General features: G+C 49.4%; 1 protein-coding gene across 1 annotated transcript; it reads right to left on the bottom strand.

Moving 5' to 3' along the window:
• Window positions 1–3,299: 3,299 nt before the first annotated feature.
• PKN3 (protein kinase N3) lies at window positions 3,300–20,266 on the bottom strand. The gene is made up of 21 exons (XM_075578606.1): window positions 20,131–20,266; window positions 14,337–14,619; window positions 12,427–12,581; window positions 11,120–11,389; window positions 10,755–10,965; window positions 10,475–10,657; window positions 10,270–10,379; window positions 10,029–10,172; window positions 9,862–9,937; window positions 9,401–9,560; window positions 8,818–8,956; window positions 8,671–8,738; window positions 8,316–8,382; window positions 7,570–7,661; window positions 6,993–7,169; window positions 6,845–6,907; window positions 6,239–6,315; window positions 6,005–6,147; window positions 5,221–5,328; window positions 4,582–4,662; window positions 3,300–4,051 (listed from the first exon to the last, which is right to left on the bottom strand). Exons 1-21 carry the CDS (start codon window positions 20,152–20,154, stop codon window positions 3,839–3,841), a joined length of 2,844 nt encoding a protein of 947 aa, XP_075434721.1. The 5' UTR covers window positions 20,155–20,266; the 3' UTR covers window positions 3,300–3,838.
• Window positions 20,267–24,079: the final 3,813 nt, after the last annotated feature.

Below are 24,079 nucleotides of genomic sequence, written 5' to 3'. Positions count from 1 at the left end.
CCTGACTCCCAAGAATTGGCAATCTGATTAATCCCTGGATCAACATCCTTCCCATGTTTACATATTTGGTATATCCCTGTATACCTTTCCCATCTAAAAAGATGTCCAACCTTTTTTTGAACAAATCTATTGTATCTGCCATCAGTCTCCATGGGTAATGAATCACACACTGTAACTGCACCTAACTGTAAAGAACCCTTTCCTTTGTTGCTGGTGAAATTTCCTTTCCTCCAACCTTAAGGGATGGCCCGAGTCCTCTGTACTGTCCATGGGATGAACAGTTCTTTTGAAAGCTCCTTGTACTGTCCCAGAATATATTTATATATAGTTATCATATCCCCTCTTAGACGCCTCTTTTCTAATGTAAATAAATCTAATTTAGCTAGCCTCTCCTCAAATTAGATTGTCCATCCCCTTTGTTAATTTGGTGGCTCTTCTCTGTACTCTCTCTAGTTCCATGATGTCTTTTCTTAGGATTGGTGCCCAAAATTGTACTCCATATTCTAGGTGTGGTCTTACTAATGCTTTATAAAAGGGGCACGATTATGTTTACTTCCCTTCCATCCATTGCCCGTTTGATGCAAGATAAGATCTTGTTTGCCTTTGCAGCTACTGCATGACATTGGGCACTATTGCTAAGCCTGCTGTCTACAAGCACCCCTAAATCCTTCTCCATCAAGGATTCCCCCAATATATCTCCATTTAATTTGTAAGTCGCCTTTTTATTCTTGCATCCCAAATGCATAACCTTACATTTATCTGTATTAAACCATCTGCCATTTACCTGCCCACGTTTCCAGTCTCTCCAAGTCCTTCTGAAGAGAAATTACATCCTGCTCTGATTACACAATTTAGTATCATCAGCAAAGATGGAGACTTTGCTCTCAATGCCAACCTTGAGGTCATTAATAAACAAGTTAAAAAGCAGGGGTCCCAGTACCGATCCCTGAGGTACTCCACTCACAACTTTAGCCCAACCTGAAAAAGTTCCATTTATGACAACCCTCTGTTGTCTGTCCTTTAACCAGTTTTCAATCCAGGTGCATATATTATTACTGAGTCCAATTTTCTTTATTTTGTACACTAACCTCTTGTGTGAAACCGTATCAAAAGCCTTTGCAAAATCTAAGTAGACCACATCAACTGCATTACCCTGGTCTAAATTCCTACTTACTTCCTCAAAGAAACAAATAAGGTTAGTTTGGCATGATCTATCCTTCATAAATCCATGCTGACTATTACTAATAATTTTGTTTTCCATTAGGTATTCCTGAATATTATCCCGCATTAAACCTTCAAGTAGTTTCCCTACTATTGAAGTCAGGCTTACAGGTCTGTAATTTCCTGGTGGTGATCTAGCTCCCTTTTTAAATATAGGCACCACATCTGCTTTACGCCAATCTCGTGGTACTGAGCCTGTGGAAATGGAGTACTTGAATATTACATATAATGGTTTTGCTATTACTGAGCTTAACTCCTTGAGAACTCTTGGATGTATGCCATGGGGGCCAGGTGCCTTATTAACTTTCATTTTTTCAAGTCGCTTATGAACTTCTTCCTCAGTTAACCAATTGCTCATTAATATGGAGGTTGTGGCTTCCTCCTGCGGCACTACTATTGAACTTGATTCTTCCCTGGTAAACACAGAGGCAAAGAATTTGTTTAATACCTCTGCTTTTTCATTATCTCCAATAATCTGCCCGCCCATCTCACACTGAAAGGGTCCTATATTTTTTCTCATTTTTTTGTTATTAAGGTACTTAAGGAACTTTTTAGGGTTGACCTTACTTTCTATCGCAATCATTTTTTCATTATCCATTTTTGCTAATTTGATTGCCCTTTTGCAATTTTTGTTACATTCCTTATAATTCCGATACGATGTCTCCGTCCCTTCTTCTTCTTCGTATACATGAAATGAATCAAATAATAATGTCCCAACAGTAATTATTGATGACATATTTATGGAGTGGGGTTTTATGTATGCAGGAAGACTATTGACAAAATGTATCTGTTTTGCAGTGTAATGCTTCCTAAAGGCTGGCCGTTTGTCCCCCGCTCTCTCGCCAGAACCTCCAGACTTTGGCTATTGCCGAAGTGACAATAACCGAGGAACTCCCTATATTATAGAAGATAGGTCTAGTTCAGGGGTGGCCAACTCCACTCCTCAAGGGCCACCAACAGGTCAGGTTTTCAGGATATACCTGCTTGAGCACAGGTGGTGCAGTCTTCGATTGAGCCACTAGTGCTGAAGCAGGAATATCCTGAAAACCTGACTTGCTGGTGGCCCTTGAGTGGAGTTGGCTGCTCATGCTTTTTCCAGCACTGAAGGTGTTAGCCCCTTTGATTCCTGAAGGACCTTTAAGCCCATAGGCAGTGAAGGGGTTAATGAGAACATCCCGTTACAAAGATCCTCCCCGACTTGAGCAGACTCCTATCCCCAGCACAGATTATTTCTCTAGCAGCAGAGAGATTGTGGTTCCTCAGTGCAGATACGCAGCGCACTGGCTCGCGCAGCGTGTGCCGACGGGACGTCTGTGCTTTGTGTTGATTGAACATGATGTATTCTGAGACATATTACAATTCTCAATCAGTTTGTGGGAGGACAGATACAGGGAAATTTTAACGGGGGGGGGGGGGGAGAAAGATTTAGCGCAGAAGAAAATCTTGCTGCTTTCAACAGCCACGTCTTTCCTTAATAACTTTGTTGCAGTGTTTTGCGGCAGTGCTGCACGCAGGAGCCTTTGCCAAATGTACCACAATATCCATGGGGGGGGTGTGTGGGTGTAAAAAAAACACATTCCTGGTTCGTTCATTTTTTTTTTTACATTAGGTTTGAAGCGGGGGGTCTCTGGAGCTGAACTGCGTTAATTTCAGCTCCGGGGACCCTCTGCTTTCTGAGAGATGTACACCTGTCTGTGAGGGGGAGGGGTGCTTGTAGCAACGCCAGCTAGGCTAGTTTGGGCTATCATAATGGCAGTTTGAATGTCCCACAGGCCTATCGGAAGCTGTAACTTCATCCCCTTTGCGATTTTCTATTGGCCAACAGGACAGTTAAACTTGCGTAGCTGCTAGCGGCAGTTCGGGGAGCAGGGGGTCCCCAGTGTTGAAATTAACACTGTTCAGCTCTGGAGCCCCCCTGCTTCCCACCCGTAGGGAAAGAAAACATTTTTGGGAGGGTATATGCTCTTCAGAGATTGTGCCCTATCGGCACTATGACATTGACTTCCATGGGAGTTTGTGCGACACACACTGTTTCATGAATAACTCCCTAAATCGCTTTGCAAAAAAGCAGAACAAGCTTCAGTCCAGCAGCTGTTAACAGCTCATATATTACTTTATCATTACAGTCTAATTACATTAGTATTCCAGTTCAATCACATTTCTTTTAGTGCTAGCATACACAGCTTTTCTTCATATACGCACACACAGACGGTGCTTTGCAATACAATTATCTATAAACGGTGAAAAAGATTAATCAAATTAGTGCAGAAAAACACAAAGATAGATGATAAAAAGGATACACAGGTTGGGATATAGACGGGCTGCAAAAGGCTCAGAAATGTCGGTTGGCTTTGTCAATAATTGCCACGTTGTAAATCCAAAGCTTTACACCCGACATCAAGAAATCCTTATAACATCACTCAATACAGAGTTGCAAACAATGTTCTTCCTGCCCTGTACAGTTACAAAACGTGCAGCTTACAGCAGAATGCAGTTATCTTGCCTGTATACGCAGAGCATCTTGTGCGGAGGTAGTAGCCAACAGAATGGTGAAATGTACAATGTCCCCCCGGAGAGTTCCGGCCTGACGCAGTGCTGGGTTATATCAGAGACCCCCTCACCCAGGAAGCAGATGTTCAGCGACAAAGTCAAAGTCCTGGAAGAGAATCTGATTGGCGACCGATACAGGCCAGGGGTCGTCGGTCGGGGACAACACTGGTTTCTGGGCTGTGAATTCTTCATCGAAGTTGCTGACGTCAGATGGGTCGGTTAGGGAGGGAACGAAGGGGGGTTTCAGCCGCCGGGCAAAGAGTGCATCCCAGTCCACCTCCTGCAGCGAGGCAAAGGGAGATTGGGAGATGATGGGGAGAGACTGGCTTGGAGATTCAAGCTCAGTGGTAACATTTTGATGATTCTGGGTACCACTTCTTTAGGCTGCGTCCCCGCTAGCGCGTCGCAGGCGGCGCTTGCGACGGTTACTTACATACATATTTATATCTATATAAGTCCCACACACGCTCAGGTAAACAAAAAAATTATACTTTTCCGTATGCTCAACTACCCGCAATTCCCCCCAACCCCAGCGTGTGTACAAGCAGGACACCCGGCGCTCAAGCTTGGAGCGCTCTCCAAGCATGAGCGCGCTCAGCGCCAGCAGAGACTCTGCCTTAAGTGGGGCAAGAACTACAGTTTGTTAGATAATTCATTTCTTATAGGAGAAACTTGGGCGGTTTATTATCCCCTTTACTGCCAGAGGGGCCTGCGAGGTGTTGCAAAGCAAAGAAGGGGTTAAGCACACTACTGCTATGCAACATATTTTTGTACGGGCGTGCTGGGGAAGAGACGGAAACGTTACCGTACCTGAAAGAACGGCTGCGGTTTTATCTCCCCTGCGTCTCCGGCTCCTGCCCCCAAACGACGCTCCGGCGACTTCCGCAGAAGCTGAATCAGAGAAAAGCAAAACAACTTAATATACTGGAGTAAAATATGCTGAGAGAAGCCCTTAACCCCATGTGTCCTGGAGGCCGCTTCATCTTTATAAATAAATGTCTTGCTATTTTATATAAAAAAATATGTGTTGGCTGCTCCTCCATTTATAGCTCATCGTGACATCATGATGAACATAGCCTGGTGGCAGATAGGGAGAGTCAGATAGCTATAAGGATGAGACAGAAAGCAGACAAAGAAAGGAGGAAGGCAGTTGACATGAGGAGAAAGTAAAATGCTGGAGAAGGAGAGGTGGAAAGAATTGATAACATCATAAGGTATTAAATGAAAGATAAGATGGAGAGAGAGAAACGGAGGGAGGAGAGAGAAGGTGGGGAAAGCAAAAAGTCAAACCCATCATTATTTTGCAGAGGGCAGAGTTGGCGCAGGTCTGAGCCCTAGTTCACCCCCCCCAAAAAAAAACAAATTTTTTTTTCCAGGTACTGGACTGAGATTTGTCCGATTTGTAAAGATGAAATAAGCCATGGCAGGGGATTAGGTAGAGATACACACCTTGCGTATGATGTTGATGGCTTCGATGGATAAGAAGTGTGGATACCGCACTTCTTCATTTACAATGCTGTCAAACACCTCCTCTTCATCATCTCCGGGAAAAGGACACTGAAAACACGGACCAGGCGGCATGATTACGAGAGCCAGCCCTGTCCCAGGGGTCGTAGCAGGGAGATTGGGTGTGGATGTCGCCAGAGGCTGGGATGTGGTGCAATTCTCTTTACTCACTACTTTGCCAGGACTAATACATTGATTATTCTCATTTCTGGATCTTGGAAAGACAATATATGGATATTCCAGTGGACAGAACAGGCAATTAAAAGACCAGGGTCAGGCTGGCCCCAGCACAGTGGCGTTCAAGGAGAAGATGCCCCTGCAGCGGAAATAGCTGTCACCAGCAGGAAAGAAGCTCATTGCTTCCTCCTGCCAGTAACATTTAAATAAACCATGTGAGAAGGGAACCGAGGAAGCAGCGAGATAGAGAGACAGAGACTCTGTGATGACCGCAGAGGAAGATACAAGACATGTCTGTGTGCGCACAGCAATGAAACCTCTCCTGTATGGAGTTCCCAGTGTAAGACAAGGAGCGGGCAGACACACACACACACAGTAACGCCCACCTACACTTTGTTTCCCCCCGTGGGCCCTGCATGCCCCAGTTCGACACTGTACAAGACTTGGTTGGACAAATCCGCTCCCTTCGTGCTAGAGAAATCATACAACGATAAACTAGAACATGCAGGCAAACCCCCCCCCCCCCCCCGTTTAATTCCCGGGACCTCACCTCTCCGACCATCATCTCATAGATAAGCACGCCGAGTCCCCACCAATCTATAGCGTTCGAGTAGGAAGTGTCTGTCAGGACCTCCGGAGCCAGGAATTCAGGGGTACCACAGAACGTGCTTGTGCGATCCCCAAACCCCATTCCTAGGAGAAAGTCATGGGGCCAGTGACAACGTCACTACACACTCCCCTTCCCAAACTACACCATGAAAGGACACTCAGTCCGGGGCCTCACCTTCCTTAGACAACCCGAAGTCTGCGATCTTCACGAAGCCTTCGGCGTCCATCAGCAGATTATCCAACTTCAAGTCCCTGGAGCCAGGGAGAGAGAGACAAGTTGGGAGGCCTGTGAGGGTGGCAGGGAGACCGGGTGAATGAGACGGAAGGGAGAAGCTCAGTGAGTAAAGAGACAGACTCTGATAACAATGACACTGAGTGTGAAGCGGGAGCCTGGTTCAATTCCCGGGTGTCAGCTCCTTGTGACCTTGGGCAAGTTACTTTATCTCCCTGTGACCCAGGCACTAGAGTGTAAGCTCATCTGGGCAGAGACCAACACTTCTACGTGTTGCGTACCGCGTGCTATATACTGTATCTGCGACGCGCTCCGAGTCCCATTGGCAGAAAAGCGCTATATGAAATAAAGTGATTAGTAATGAGAAAGGGGACACTTCTAACAGCTACAGTTCGCTTCCTTCACGTCATGATCATGTGACTAAGTGATGACAATGTTGAGGATTGAAACTATGCAGGAGCAGTGGACATACCTGTGTTTATTTTGAGTGACACAGGAGAGGGGGGGAGGGAGAGAGAAGACATGAGGGCGACACACAGATTCCTGTACCTATAGATTATTTTCTTCTCGTGCAGAAACTGGAGCCCCAACACCACACAAGCCGAGTAGAACCTGCCCGGAGATAACACCGTCATTACTCGCAATACTGCGGCACTCTTCCCCTCCCCTTCCCCCACGAAGACCACGCGTGTCAGACCTTGCCACCGGCTGCGAGAACACGTTGGCGTGTATGTGCATCATGAGGTCCCCGCCAGGCATGTATTCCATCACGAAGCAGGCGTGATCCGGGGTCAGGAAACACCCGAACAGGTTGACCAAGAACGGGTGTCCGGAGGCGTTTATCGCCTCGAAGATCCGCTTCTCGCACTGCAGGCTGCGGGAGGGGAAGGGTTAATGGCATTTACAAACAGAGCGCCTAACAAATATTTTTATTGTATTTTTTTTATCGTGGAGCACGAATCCTACACTGATCCAAGAATCCAAGCATTGGTGTAAATATAGGATTGTTAAAAATGAGGATCGCAAAGTTTGGGTTTGTCTGTAAAAAGAATAAAATGACTAGAACATGGAGTGGGGGACACGGGGGGGGAACATCACACTTTGGATGACGTAACAGGAATATCCTATTGATATTTAGACATTTCATGATATATTAAACACTTATTATCTTACATGAAAACACATGGATACAAATGATTGCTAAGTGGGGTTAGGGGCCGTAAGATGTACAGCTGTGTCCTCTCCCATCGGCCGGTGAAATAGAGGAGACTCACCTTTCAAACTCGTCCCTGCTCACAATATCGCGCTTCTTCAGGGCTTTAATGGCAAACAGGGTCTTCGATTGCTTATGTTCGGCCAGGAGTACCTGAAAGGAGAAACCAAACACTCACCCTTCCCCTGCCACCCAGGCTATCTGCCCCATACTCCACAAGTTACCCCCCCACCAGTGTGTAACACTCACTCACGCTCAGGTACCTTGATGCTACAAAGAGACTAGGAGGGGGAGGGAAGCATATTACAGAGAGAGAGAAGAGCTGGAACCAGGTGTCATTCTCTGAAGCTGGAGGGTGGCTGCTCGGGAAATGTGAGGGCGTTTTTCACAGCAAGGGTGGTGGATTCGTGGAATCGCCTCCCAGCAGAGATGGTCGGGGGTAATACAGTAATAGAATTCACACAAGACTAAATCCGAAATATAAAAGGCGGCTAAGGTTCAAATGGGGTCGGAGGGTTTTTAGCAGATGGGACAATGGGCAGACACGGGGGGCATACGATTTGATGTTTCTACGTTACAATAAAGTATTATATGTTGAAGACGTGAAGTGGTAAACGCAAGAGAAATAAAAGGACATATGTCTTTATTGAAAGGATAGTGGATGCAAAGAACAGCCTCCCAGCAGAGGCTACAGTACAAATTGGATAGCATTAGAACAAGGCCTGGGTTTTAGAAGAGGGGTAGAATGGGTTAAATTCAACACTTCAGTATGAATACCCCTAACCAGCCATCTCTGCTCCAGCTCACCTTGCCAAAGTGTCCTCGCCCCAGCATGGATACGAGGGCGAAATCTTCCAGCTGCAGCACTCGCCTTCTGTAACCGAAAGAGAGCAGAACTGGGAGACGGGGGCTCGGGACAGAGAGAGTGGGGGTGTGTACAAGGGACCCGGGAACTGGCTATATAGCGAGACATCCATCGAGGAGGAGGCAGCCGCGGCAGGTGCCGCCCTGCGCCATTTCTCGGTGCTAAGAGTTAGGGGGATTTGTCTCGGTGCTTTCCTGCCTCAGCCCCAAGCAAAACAAGAGCAAACGGCGTCACTTCTCTTTCCGTATCAGTGAGCAGAGAGAGGGGTGACGTGGGGGTTATATGGAGACCTCTCACCTGGGAAGATTAGGGGGTCCTGCGGAGGTCGCCGTCCCAGAGCCATCCACGTGGATCCTCTTCACGCACTGAGGGGGAGAAGAGTTGGGATCAAACAAGACTTCAGGTGGTCCTCACCCTCCGTAAAGTACATAACCGGTTCCTCACCTTCCCTGCCAACCTGACAGGTGAGTCCGCAGGTGCCGGGGGGTCTCCAGATTCCACTGGCAGGTAGATGCGAGGAGGTTTACGTGGGGGCTTCGGAGACGAATCGTCATGGAATATTAATTTTTTTGCGGGGAAATCACTGCAAAAAAAAAAAAAACACCCATTAGCGAAACATTGCTGGAGAGCACAGAGCAGCAGAAAGATTACATAGGCAGACATTACTAGTTAATACAGAGCAGTAGAGACTATTTCCTACAGGCAGACATATATAGAGGGCACAGAGCAGCAGAAAGGATCTCCCATAGGCAGACATTACTAGTTAATACAGAGCAGTAGAGACTATTTCCTACAGGCAGACATATATAGAGGGCACAGAGCAGCAGAAAGGATCTCCCATAGACAGACATTACTAGTTAATACAGAGCAGCAGTGAACCAGACTACAAGTCTGCAGACATTACTGAACAAACAGAAAGCAGTACAGCCACCAGCTGATCAGCAGACATTACTAGTGAAAGCGCCAATAGGCAGCTGTACCTAGTGAACTTGGACCGGCCGCATTTGGATAACATAACAAGGCTTACCTGGCACCTGTAGGGCAGGGCAGACCGTCCGTGGAGGTAGCCACAGGAAGGGGCGGGCTCAGTGTGGTCATTGAGCTGCACGGAGGTAGAATGCTCATCATCAATCTCCCCCACGTGGCGAGATTAATGTTCATTTGAGTAGCCCGGAGGAAATCCTTCCCTGGGGAGCGAGAGGAGCTAAAAACCGCACATCCCAACAGCACCACCACCTAGATCTCCTTAATGCAGTGACAATATACACAACTCTCGCACAGCACATCCACCCACACACTGTGCTACACAACGAGATGCCTACTGCACCTGTATTTGTTCCTACTGCTCCCGCACATCTCCTCTTATCCCATTACATAATAGTAATCATAGTAACCATAATAATAATAACATGACTTAGGAAAGCAATGCTGGAATAGAGGGGGTGGGGGGCAGAGCTGGAGGATCAGGGACATGCACAGCCCTCTTACCCTTCTGCTTGGGGAAGATGCGCTTCTGTCTCTGCAGTTTGCCTCTCCTCTCAATCACAGGGTTACAGAACATGATCTGTGGGAATGACACCGTGACCCATTATGTGTCTTGTGCTCTGCTCCCTCCATATCTCCCCCACGACCATGCATGGATCCCTGGGGCTCACCTCTGCAAACAGCATCCCCTGAGGCTCCAGCTGCAGGCACATCCCGTGCCGCTCGTTATCCAGGAAGTCCTCCAGACGCAGGAAGCGCATGGCGCAGAGCTCTCGCCAGTCCCGCCAGTGCACCGCAATCTCCAGCTCTCGCGACTGCAGGAGGTCACGGAGGTCAGCGGAAACACCAGACGTACACACACGCACACGTGCGTACACACCCACACACACACACACGGACGGACGGACTCACCCTCTCCAGCTCGATGGTGAAGCTCTGGTCCCAGCACTGGTTATGGACGGGCTTCCAGTTTGTCTGTGTGACAAGTTTATTGTCTACTTTCAGGACACACATCACCTCGCCTACGGGGGGGACAAGAGTCAGGGAGCTGCACAGGGGGCTCCATACAAAACCCGCAGTATGTTAGAACGGCCAATGAGCAACCTCATGCACTCACCGCACAGCTCGTCTGCCCGCAGGTGGCGTGCTGCAGCCCCGCGCCCGTGAGTGCTGCCCCCGGTCCGGGAGCGGATAAAGTTTCTGGATTCGTTAGGGCTTCCTTGGACGGGCGCCGCCCGGGAGCGTCCGGGCACCGATTCCAGCAGGTCCTGGCAGCCTAAGAGATGGATCTCCAGGGTCCCTTATATACAACAGGGAGGGAAAAAAAGAGATATCCAGAAACGATGCATCCAGATACTGACCTCCTCCCCCCAAAACTGTCCGCCCTGCACCCCTACCTGTCAGCGCGGCGGGCTTAAGGAGGGTAGTCCTTGGCTTGCTCGGGGTCTGGTCTCCGCTCCGCGCTCCCCCCGTGGAGGGGCAGCTCTGCAGCTCCTGTTTGATGAGCAGCCGTTTGGGGTGACCGGAGGGGAGCTCGGACAGCCGGCGCTCCAGGGACAGGCGGAGCAAGTCGATTTTCTGGCAGGACTCGTGCAGCTGAGACTGGGCCTTTTGAGAGAGAGGGTGAAGGGGGGGTGAAGGGGGGACGATCGCTGTCTGGGAGCCAGAACCCCATCACCGGTTACACTGATCTCTTAGACACCAGCTCCCACTGCAGTAACCCCTTTGCCCACCCCGGGCAGACGGGTTCTGCCTCGCTCACCTCAGCCAGCGCCTTCCGATCCTGCACCCTGCGCCCCCCAAGCAGCTTGACCACGTTCTTGGCACCCTCTGCCACCGCCGCCTCCACGCGCAGGTGGTGCCTCAGCTCCTCCACGCGCAGGTCCGCCGGAGACAGGGTCTCCGCGGGGTCTTGCGCTTCGGACGCGGAACCCGGAGCCTGAGTCAGCTTCACGATCTGCATGCGGAGCAGCTCCGTCTTTATGCGACTGTCCTGCAGCATCTGCTGGGCCGTGGCCAGGAGCTTCCGGTCCTGAGGGCAAACGCAAGGTCAACCCTCCTATTAAGGGCACTAAAGGGATGCGATCGGCACGTCTGCATCTCCGCAGATAAAAGACAACCGCGGATAATACAATAAATACGTGATAGATATCGCTTCTTTCTTTGCCTCACTATATATCGATCTACACACAACGACGTGAGGTGCCCAGCAGAACAATCCCGTTAACCTTCGTCCTGAAGAGTCTACAATCTAATAGGCAGGAATGGGCAGGTCATGACTTGGCCAAGGTTACAACGAAGTGGGACTGGATTCCAAGTGGGTTCTCCCACTGCAAAGACTGTGCCCATCTACAAGACTGTCTGCGAAATGTCTCTGTGAAGCGCTATGTAACAAAGCTAGCAGCGCTATACAAGAACAAACAATTCATTATTATTATTACAAGCCAGCTATTCCAAGTATAGAATGCGAAGGTAACCCAGGGGGGCTCAAATCCAGTCCTCAAGCCCCCCGCCCCCCAGGAGGTCAGGGGTCCCAGATTCAGCACAGGTGGCTCAATCAGTCCCAACGTCAGCACACATGGCTCAATCAGTCGCTGCTTCAGCACAGGTAGCTCAGTCAGAGGCTCAGTCTTCAACGTGCTGGGGGGGGTGGGGGGGCTTGAGGACTGGGCTTGAGCACCCCTGGGGTAACCCAAACACCACCGGTAGTACAGGCAGTGGATTCCTGGCAGTGTATACGGCGGTCTCCATCTTCCAAGCGGAGTTTCCTGATGGCCGCAGCACAGTGGGTGTCTGATAAGACAAAGGGGAGGGGGGAGTTGGGGGGGAACTGTAGGAGTTTCACAGCTGGGGCACGGGCCACGGTTTCAGCCACTGCCCATGCACTTTTACATAAAAGGTCATTAATGGTTATTATCCAACGTGCCACCTAAAAGACCACCTCTCTACAGCGCCGGACCACTCCCTCTCACGCGGTGATGAGAAGTTCATGTAATAGCCGTGACTTGGACGCTCTGGAACCGTTCTGACGCAGAGGGTCCGGTTCTACGTCCGGTTTTCCTCACTCACCTTGGAAGTCCCGTTGGAAAACATCTGGATGATGTTCTCTGCCCCCTGCTTGACCTTGGTCTCGATGTGTAGCTGCCTCTTCAGGGCCTCCACCCTCCGCTGCCGGGGGTCTGTGCTCTGCTCCCACACGCAAGGATCCGGTGACAACATGCCGTCTGCAAAGCCAAGGACTCTTAGAGGGGAGGGGTCTCTGTCTTGTGGATGCTGACCCCGATATCTAACACCACATGCTCTCCTGAGACCCTTAGGCTTTGTCCATAGTGCAGGATATGGCGGGAGCTACGTTGCTGGCGCCAAAACAAACACTCGGGCGCCAATGCATATGCGCATAGTGCGTGCACATGCGCTACAGGGAGAGCGGCGACTCGCAATACAAACAAGTTTGTATTTAAGCGCGACGCCGGGACGAGGAGCGCGGAAGCCAGCGCTTTCCACTATGGACGAAGTCTAGCTCATTTGCTGCAATACGGCTTCTCATCTCTACCCATTGTTCCCCACGCCCCATCAACAAGCGCCTCCCCTCTATCCTGCCCACTCCCCTCCCATTCCCCTCCCCTCTATCCTGCCCATTCCCCTCCCGTGTCTCCTGCCCACTCCCCTCCCCTCCCGTGCCCCCTGCCCATTCCCCTCCCGTGCCCCCTGCTCATTCCCCTCCCGTGCCCCCTGCCCATTCCCCTCCCGTGCCCCCTGCTCATTCCCCTCCCGTGCCCCCTGCCCATTCCCCTCCCGTGCCCCCTGCCCATTCCCCTCCCGTGCCCCCTGCCCACTCCCCTCCCCCCTGCCCATTTTAGCCACAATGTCGCACTCTTGGCCCATGAGCAGCTTACATTTCTCTCTGCTTGGCCCCTTCCTACTCAGCCCGCATCGCCAACTCCTGTCTCCCTTACCTTCCTGCCCCTCCTCCGGGTCTTGTATCCCTCTCTCCCTTTCCTGCTTCCATGGCCGGCTCCAGTCTCCCTCTCCCGGCTCCCGCCCACACACACCTTTCTACCACCTTAACTTCTTCCCACACCCCTTCCTACCCCCCAACTTCTTCCCACACCTCTTCCTACCCCCCAACTTCTTCCCACACCCCTTCCTACCCCCCAACTTCTTCCCACACCCCTTCCTACCCCCCAACTTCTTCCCACACCCCTTCCTACCCCCAAACTTCTTCCCACACCCCTAACTTCTTCCCACACCCCTTCCTACCCCCAAACTTCTTCCCACACCCCTTCCTACCCCCAAACTTCTTCCCACACCCCTTCCTACCCCCCAACTTCTTCCCACACCCCTTCCTACCCCCCAACTTCTTCCCACACCCCTTCCTACCCCCCAACTTCTTCCCACACCCCTTCCTACCCCCAACTTTTTTCCACACCCCTTTTCTACTCCTGTCCCCATCCCAACTCCGGCTCTCACACACCCTTCCTGCCCCCTCCCCCAGCTCCTGCCCCCCACTCCCAGCTCCTGCCCCCCACGCCCAGCTCCTGCCCCCCACGCCCAGCTCCTGCCCCCCACGCCCAGCTCCTGCCCCCCACGCCCAGCTCCTGCCCCCCACGCCCAGCTCCTGCCCCCCACGCCCAGCTCCTGCCCCCCACGCCCAGCTCCTGCCCCCCACGCCCAGCTCCTGCCCCCCACGCCCAGCTCCTGCCCCCCACGCCCAGCTCCTGCCCCCCACGCCCAGCTCCTGCCCCCCACGCCCAGCTCCTGCCCCCCACGCCCAGCTCCTGCCCCCCACGCCCAGCTCCTGCCCCCCACGCCCAGCTCCTGCCCCCCACGCCCAGCTCCTGCCCCCCACGCCCAGCTCCTGCCCCCCACGCCCAGCTCCTGCCCCCCACGCCCAGCTCCTGCCCCCCACGCCCAGCTCCTGCCCCCACTCCCAGCTCCTGCCCCCACTCCCAGCTCCTGCCCCCACTCCCAGCTCCTGCCTTTGTCACGGTCCTTCTCCAGTATGACGATCCTCCCGCTGAGTTCCTGCAGCTGGTGGTGCAGCTCATGTAGTCGGCGGTTGGACGCCCTCAGCTGGCTCTCCACGTGGTTCTGATGCTTCTTGTCGGTGGACACCTTGCGCAGGTTTTCCGCCCCTTCTTTAATCTTCAGCTCCCTCTGGATCTCCCGCCTCAACTGGTCCCGCGAGTCTTCCAGCTGCTGCTGGAATCCTGGATCCAGGAGCTGTGGACCCCCATTCCAGAGCTCCACCCGGTGGCAGCCCTGGGGAAGAAACGGGTATTAACCCTGGGAAAAGCCAACAGATGACCCAACCTACCCACAGCAGCCTGCATATTCCTGGGGCACTTAAACTTTACAGATGCCTCCCACTGGGGCAATTATGTTAGGATGGCGAGCAACAAGTGGGCAAGTAAATATATGATCAGATTGCCACTCAGGGGGCAAAACAATAAACACACCATTAGTGTAATTGGTTCTCTCTCATTCTCTCTCTCATTCTCTCTCTCTCTCTCATTCTCTCTCTCTCTCTCATTCTCTCTCTCTCTCTCATTCTCTCTCTCATTCTCTCTCTCATTCTCTCTCTCATTCTCTCTCTCATTCTCTCTCTCATTCTCTCTCTCATTCTCTCTCTCATTCTCTCTCTCATTCTCTCTCTCATTCTCTCTCTCATTCTCTCTCTCATTCTCTCTCTCATTCTCTCTCTCATTCTCTCTCTCATTCTCTCTCTCTCATTATACTTTGAAAAGGGAATATTTATATGTTTGATGCCAATCACTTTTCAAACACTAAAAAAAAAGCATACAAGCAATTTGTTTCAGAAGAAACTAAAAGTAGACAAACTTTTGCTTTTAGTGTTGTTAGATTTGTTAAAGGAAGCCCAATTGGCATGTTAAGCTCTTTAAAAAAGGTTTAGGGGGTGGCTGGCGTGGCTAACGGGATTGCACCTACGAGAAAGCCAATTATAATATCACACAGGGACAGAAAAGGAGGGTCTCACAGGAGAAGTCCTATATGCAAAAGCAAAGTGCTGTATACAATGGCAAGTGAACGGAAATCCATTACTTTACATCTATATCATGTGATACGGTGACAAACCCCATTCACAATCATAAGAGAAAGCATCTCTCTGCCAAAAAAAGTCTCCCCCAGGCCCAGCGTTTCCCTAACACGCCGTTCTTGAATGCGAGTCCATAGGCGCACGGAGACAGGGAGGGGGGGCAGGAATAATATACATACCAGTGTGACACAAAACGCGTCGGAGAAATAACTTGTAGGGACTCTAGAGCAGCAGTGGCCAACGCCAGTCCTCAAGGGCCACCAACAGGTCAGGTTTTTAAGGCTATCGCTGCTTCAGCACAGGTGGCTGAGTCAAAGACAGACACCTGTGCTGAAGCAGGGATACTCTGAAACCCTGACGTGTTGGTGGCCCTTGAGGACTGGACTTGGCCGCCCCTGCTTTAGAGTATGCCAGAAACGTGCGCGTGCAGCTCTCGAAGAGTTAATAGTGGAAATGTAAGACTCTCTTATAGAAACTTTCCCTGTTAATGCGCATCAGGCGAGTTCCCAAACCGAGGGGGAAATAAATATATATCATGTTAAAAACATATAGCATGCGAAAGCAATCTCTAATACATGTGCATGAGTGAGCGCAGAGCGGAGCTCACTCAGCACAAACCTCTCCGTGGCTTCATCATCAACATTTCCATACAAGAAAGGGAAGGGGAATACATTGCTTGTATACAGTGCCGCTGGAGCGCAATAGACAGAGAAGGTTGGCTGTCGTCCTTACAATGCGATGCAGGTTACAAAATGTTGCTAAATTCGATTGCGCATTTTAACCGCGATGCTGCCGGACACACGTTTGTGCAACTTTTACGTTTTTTGTTTTTTTCTTCCTCGTACCATTTAAGAGTGTAAAAAAAAAAAAAATATTGCAAATAAGAAAAGCCTCTTACAGCACCCGCCCTCAGCGCGACGCGTCCGGCTGTCCCCCCGCAGACCCTGGAGAAGCCCCCGCACAGGGAGGGGACGCCGTTTGTAATAAAACTGATGGAGACGGCTGGAGGTTTGGGAAACGGAGCAGACAGCTGCTCATTTCCTGGAACTGCTTCCTGTGACGGAGTCAGCTGGCTCCAAAACAAAAAAAATCAGCAGCGCACCTACACAAGAGCCCAGTGTTTCATGTGGGAGGGTCCTGGGGGGCTATGGGCTGTCCCGATTCTTTTTACAAATACCAAGGACCATTAAGTTTTTTTTTAGTTACCAATATATAGTTCCACCTTCATTTTAAAGAGAAAACAAAATGATTAATTTTAGACGTGATCATCCCTTTACAGCACAAATATCGTTTCAAACTTTCTAAAAAGCAGGTCCAGAATTTGTTGTAATCATACACAGTACAACTACTTTTTAAAAGCCGCACTGGGAGCAAAAGGGCTAAATATAACAGTGCCGTGAAAAAGAAATGGTAGTGAGTATGTGCAGCAAAGCGCAGTTATTTCATGCGTGTATCTCACTGGGGATAATATAATGTTTGTAGGTACGTCCTATGGCGTGTTACATAGTGTGTCATCACAGTGCAAGCGAGACAGGATCAGCAGCTGCAGGCATGCGGTGTCCATATAAAAACATTATAAGAACATTGTTTGGGTAACGTAGTCAGGGATGGGAGATTTAGCAGCCTGAGCTGTGTGAAGCAGCGGCCAGCTCAGGGTGTTACATCTCCCGCAGGGGGCATGCTGCGCCTGTTTATAGGGTCTGCAGGCGCGTGGGGACCGGAGATATTGTTTTATAGTTATGTACAGGTAGACGTTACTCTGAATCACAATCTAATGAATCACACACATATACATTACGTGAACAGTATACACATACACACACATATACATTACGTGAACAGTATACACATACACACACATATACATTACGTGAACAGTATACACATACACACACATATACATTACGTGAACAGTATACACATACACACACATATACATTACGTGAACAGTATACACATACACACACATATACATTACGTGAACAGTATACACATACACACACATATACATTACGTGAACAGTATACACATACACACACATATACATTACGTGAACAGTATACACATACACACACATATACATTACGTGAACAGTATACACATACACACACATACATTACGTGAACAGTATACACATACATTACGTGAACAGTATACACACACACACACACACACACACTACGTGAACAGTATACAAACACACACACTACGTGAACAGTATACAAACACACACACTACGTGAACAGTATACAAACACACACACACACACACTACGTGAACAGTATACACACACACACACACACACACACACACTACGTGAACAGTATACAAAGACACACACTACGTGAACAGTATACAAACACACACACACACACTATGTGAACAGTATACAAACACACACTACGTGAACAATACACAAAAACACACACACACACACACTACGTGAACAGTATATAAACACACACACACACACACACTACGTGAACAGTATACAAACACACACACACTACGTGAACAGAATATAAACACACACACACACTACGTGAACAGTATACAAACACACACACACTACGTGAACAGTATATAAACACACACACACACTACGTTAACAGTATACAAACACACACACATACTACGTGAACAGTATATAAACACACACACACACACACTACGTGAACAGTATACAAACACACACACACTACGTGAACAGTATACAAACACACACACACACACTACGTGAACAGTATACAAACACACACACACACTACGTGAACAGTATACAAACACACACACACACTACGTGAACAGTATACAAACACACACACACACACTACGTGAACAGTATACAAACACACACACACACACTACGTGAACAGTATACAAACACACACTACGTGAACAGTATACAAACACACACACACTACGTGAACAGTATACAAACACACACACACACACACACTATGTGAACAGTATACAAACACACACACACACTATGTGAACAGTATACAAACACACACACACTATGTGAACAGTATACAAACACACACACACTATGTGAACAGTATACAAACACACACACACACTATGTGAACAGTATACAAACACACACACACACACACACACACTATGTGAACAGTATACAAACACACACACTATGTGAACAGTATACAAACACACATACACTATGTGAACAGTATACAAACACACACACACACACACACTATGAACAGTATACAAACACACACACACACACACACACACTATGTGAACAGTATACACACACACACACACACTATGTGAACAGTATACAAACACACACACACACACACTATGTGAACAGTATACAAACACACACACACACACACACTATGTGAACAGTATACAAACACACACACTATGTGAACAGTATACAAACACACACACACATTAGGTGAACAGTATACAAACACAAATACATTACATAAACAGTATACAAACACACACACACTACGTGAACAGTATACAAACACACACACACTACGTGAACAGTATACAAACACACACACACTACGTGAACAGTATACAAACACACACACTATGTGAATAGTATGCAAACACACACACTATGTGAACAGTATACAAACACACACACACACACACACTATGTGAACAGTATACAAACACACACACACACACACTATGTGAACAGTATACAAACACACACACACTATGTGAACAGTATACAAACACACACACTATGTGAACAGTATACAAACACACACACACATTAGGTGAACAGTATACAAACACAAATACATTACATAAACAGTATACAAACACACACACACTACGTGAACAGTATACAAACACACACACACTACGTGAACAGTATACAAACACACACACTATGTGAACAGTATACAAACACATTAGGTGAACAGTATACAAACACAAATACATTACATAAACAGTATACACACACATTATATATATATATATATATATATATATATATATATATACGCACTACATGAACAGTATATAAACATGGGTATACACACAGATTACACAAATAGTATGCACACATTAAGCTGCATTACAATGTATATAGTCCTTGCTATGTAATGGTATCTGTGTAAGCAATCACAGGGGGACCTTGTATTACATGAAAGCGGCGCGGATTCCCTGAGCACGCACTCACTCATCGAAAATATCTTTTCTATTCAAATGTTGGGGGTTTTCGCTCCAAACACCCGAAACGCACCCATTTATCCCTGGGCCCACATATATTACAGATACATATTACAGATATAGATATAGATAAATATATATATATATATATATATATATATATATATATATATAAATCAAGAATGAATAGATGATACTGTTCTGTGGCTAACTAAATGCTTTTATTTCCCAGTTCCAGTGTGTGTATATATATATATATATATATATATATATATATATATATATATATACATACATACACACCCACTATATATATATATATATATATATATATATATATATATATATATATATATGTATGTATATGTATATGTATATGTATATGTATATATATATATATATATATATATATATACACACACCCACTATAGATATACAAACTATATATATATATATACACATTACTGTACACTAAGTACATCACTATGACACTAAGCCCTGCAGATGACACCCCCCACCGTTATATTAATTGACACATCCCTTACCGGCTGCTGCGGCTCCCCCGCCATCTCCGCCGCGCACTCCGGGCCTCGCCCGCCGGTGCCTGCCGACAACTTGAAACTTCCCGGGAAGCTCGGGAGTAACCGCGGCTCCACCCAGCGGGGACACCGGGAACTGCACCGTGTAACGGCCGGGAGAGAAAGGAAACCCGCAGCTGCCACCCACAGGCGGGACCAGGTACTGGAGCTTCCACCCACAGGCGGGACAAGGTACTGCAGCTTCCACCCACAGGCGGGACCAGGTACTGCAGCTTCCACCCTCCGGTGGGACAAGGTACTGCAGCTTCCACCCACAGGCGGGACCAGGTACTGCAGCTTCTTGACTGGGGGGGACTACAGCCTGTCACGGACAGCAGCGCCACCCACTGGAGGACTAATGAACCGCAGCGCCCCCTGTTCTCTCTCTGTGTCGCTTTGCCTGATTTCCCATTTATTTTCTCAGATTTTCTCCCTCTATAAACACTTCTGACACATGTGGCCACCCTAGTTACAGCCGGTGTCCTTGAAATGATCACTTAATACGTGTTACCAGTATCAATGACCCTAATACATTTGTGTGGCATCTCACCCATGATATTCTCAATTATTTATGAAGGGTCTCCCTGATAATAGGGAGTGTTTATAGGATTGTTAATGCTTTGATAAGGGGGGTGTATAGGATGGTTAATGCATCACAGGGTCTCCCTGATATTTTAGGGGGGTGTATAGGATGGTTAATGCATCACAGGGTCTCCCTGATATTTTAGGGGGGTGTATAGGATGGTTAATGCATTGCAGGGTCGCCCTGATAATAAGGGGGTGTATAGGATGGTTATTGCATTGCAGGGTCTCCCTGATAATAAGGGGGTGTATAGGATGGTTATTGCATTGCAGGGTCTCCCTGATAATAGGGGAGGGGTGTTTAGCATGGTTAATGCATTGCAGGGTCTCCCTGATAATAGGGGGGTGTATAGGATGATGAATGCATTGCAGGGTCTCCCTGATAATAGGGGGGTGTATAGGATGGTTATTGCATTGCAGGGTCTCCCTGATAATAGGGGAGGGGTGTTTAGCATGGTTAATGCATTGCAGGGTCTCCCTGATAATAGGGGGGTGTATAGGATGATGAATGCATTGCAGGGTCTCCCTGATAATAGGGGGGTGTATAGGATGATGAATGCACTGCGGGGTCTCCCTGATAATAGGGGGGGGTTGTTTAGCATGGTTAATGCATTGCAGGGTCTCCCTGATAATAGGGGGGTGTATAGGATGATGAATGCATTGCAGGGTCTCCCTGATAATAGGGGGGTGTATAGGATGATGAATGCACTGCGGGGTCTCCCTGATAATAGGGGGGGGGGGTTGTTTAGCATGGTTAATGCATTTCAGGGTCTCCCTGATAATAGGGGGGTGTATAGGATGATGAATGCACTGCGGGGTCTCCCTGATAATAGGGGGGGGGGGTTGTTTAGCATGGTTAATGCATTGCAGGGTCTCCCTGATAATAGGGGGGTGTATAGGATGATTAATGCATTGCAGGGTCTCCCTGATAATAGGGGGGTGTATAGGATGATGAATGCACTGCGGGGTCTCCCTGATAATAGGGGGGGGGGGTTGTTTAGCATGGTTAATGCATTGCAGGGTCTCCTTGATAATAGGGGGGGGGGGTGTATAGGATGGTTATTGCATTGCAGGGTCTCCCTGATAATAGGGGGGTGTATAGGATGATGAATGCACTGCGGGGTCTCCCTGATAATAGGGGGGGGGGGGTTGTTTAGCATGGTTAATGCATTGCAGGGTCTCCCTGATAATAGGGGGGTGTATAGGATGATGAATGCACTGCGGGGTCTCCCTGATAATAGGGGGGGGGGGTTGTTTAGCATGGTTAATGCATTGCAGGGTCTCCCTGATAATAGGGGGGGGGGGTGTATAGGATGATGAATGCACTGCAGGGTCTCCCTGATAATTGGGGGGGTTGGGTGTTTAGCATGGTTAATGCATTGCAGGGTCTCCCTGATAATAGGGGGGTGTATAGGATTGTTATTGCATTGCAGGGTCTCCCTGATAAATAGGGGGGAGGAGCCCCCTACTCCCCCTCCTCCCTCCTGCCCCTCCATGCTGCTGTGTGCTGCCCTCCTGCTCCCCCTCCTGGGGGTCTCCTCTCTCCGGGACCCCCGGCCTGACCCCGGGGAGGAGCTGCTGCTTTGCAAGCTGTGCGGGTTCGAGGTGGCCGGGAGCGGTGACCTGCACTTCTCCCCCAGCCCGGTGTGCCTGTCCCGGGGGAACGCCACGGTGACCATCGGGGAGAGGAAAGTCCCGGTGCAGCTGCTCGGTGACCCGGCGGGGGGGGAGAGGCACTATGTGGTCACCCTGCGCAGGGCGGCGGTGCACAAGCACTGGCCGGCCCGGGACACCGGATCCTGGTTCCCCGGCTTCTCCTGGGTTACGGCCAAGTGCCCCCGGTGCCTGACACGGCTGGGTAAAGAAAGGGGGGGGGGGAAGCACCCGGCTCACACAGGGAGAGGAGGGGGGGGAGAGAGCACCCAGCTCACACAGGGAGAGGGGGGGAGCACCCGGCACACACATGGAGGAGGGGGGGGGAGAGCACCCAGCTCACACAGGGAGAGGGGGGGAGCACCCGGCTCACACAGGGGGGGGGAAAGCACCCACCTCACACAGAGGGGGGGGGGGGGAAGAGAGCACCCAGCTCACACAGGCGGGGGGGGGGAAGAGCACAGGGGGGGGGAAGAGAGCACCCAGCTCACACAGGGGGGGGGGGGAAGAGAGCACCCAGCTCACACAGGGGGGGGGGAAGAGAGCACCCAGCTCACACAGGGGGTGGGAAGAGAGCACCCAGCTCACACAGGAGGGGGGGGGGGGAGAGAGCACCCAGCTCACACAGGAGGGGGGGGGGAGAGCACCCAGCTCACACTGGGGGGGGGGGGTGTATGTGTCCCAACCCTCTCTAATAGCAACTCTGTGATCAGATGCATGGTAAATTCTTCTGTATTTGATACAATGTTCATAAGACTGTTGCAGGGTTTCCAGGGGAACACACTGCTTCCTGGGAGCCCTGGCTGTAAATACTGGTGTAGAGGGGGAGCTATTAGCAGGGTTTGGCAGGTGCAGGGACAGACACCTCTTCCTGTATGTGGTTAGGGGGGGAGGACACTGATTTAGTGAGCTACAGGAATCTGACCTCCCCTGGCAGTAACAGGGTTAATGAGAGATGTTACTAGTCAGATTTCCCCCTCCCAGGTGCTGACATGTGCAGCCACGCCTGGTTCATTACCAATACATGCAATTTATTGGGGGTTATTTTAATTGGAAAGACCCAGTAACTTCTAACCTTACAGAAAGCAGCAGAGTTGGGGGGGGGAGGTTAACCATTCCACTGCCACACACCAGCACTGCGTTTACATGTCTAACACTGTGACCAATATTGGAGGCAACAAGGTGCTGGCCTGAGCGATGTCGGAAGTGAAAAGATCTGCTAAATGTTTATTTTGTGTATGGATTTATTTTCCTAAAAATGCCGGCACACCAAATAGTACAACACATGCCTTTACCAGCTCAGCGTTTCCGCTTCCCAATGAAGCCTTTTTCAAGGCAAAACGTTGAGCGGGTAAAGACACATTTATTGGACTGTTTGATGTCTGGTTTTTTTTTTTTGTGCCTTTCTACACTGTACAGTTTAGCACGGTAGCACCCGCTCCAATCTTTTGGATTATTAACTGTTAAGGTGCACCCTGACTCAGGGGTGCGCAGTCTTTGCAGTCCGCCCCCTTGCCTGCTCGCCCCCCTCCTTATCTTGTCTCCGACGTCAAATGACGCTGCGTTGCCGTGGCGATGCGTCGCCGAAGACAAGGGAAGTCGCAGAGGCCTCCCGCCATCCCCCCCCCCCCCCCTCTCGGCATTTAATTTAAATGCCTTGGTGAAGAGCGGGGGACCGCTG

This window comes from Ascaphus truei, chromosome 21, assembly GCF_040206685.1.
Source record: "Ascaphus truei isolate aAscTru1 chromosome 21, aAscTru1.hap1, whole genome shotgun sequence".
Lineage (NCBI taxonomy): Eukaryota > Metazoa > Chordata > Amphibia > Anura > Ascaphidae > Ascaphus > Ascaphus truei.
The sequence above is the reverse complement of the archived record's forward strand: the minus strand, read 5'-3'. Positions and strand labels throughout refer to the sequence as shown.

Bases quoted from the DNA above. Each gene is read 5' to 3' on its own strand.
- PKN3 (XM_075578606.1), bottom strand. From the start codon at position 20,154: ATGGCGGGGGAGCCGCAGCAGCCG. The intron at 9,561-9,861 runs GTAAGAGGGCTG...CTCGCTCCCCAG, and splicing joins CATCTTCCCCAAGCAGAAGG to GGAAGGATTTCCTCCGGGCT. The intron at 8,383-8,670 runs GTGAGAGGTCTC...TTTCGGTTACAG, and splicing joins GGACCCCCTAATCTTCCCAG to AAGGCGAGTGCTGCAGCTGG.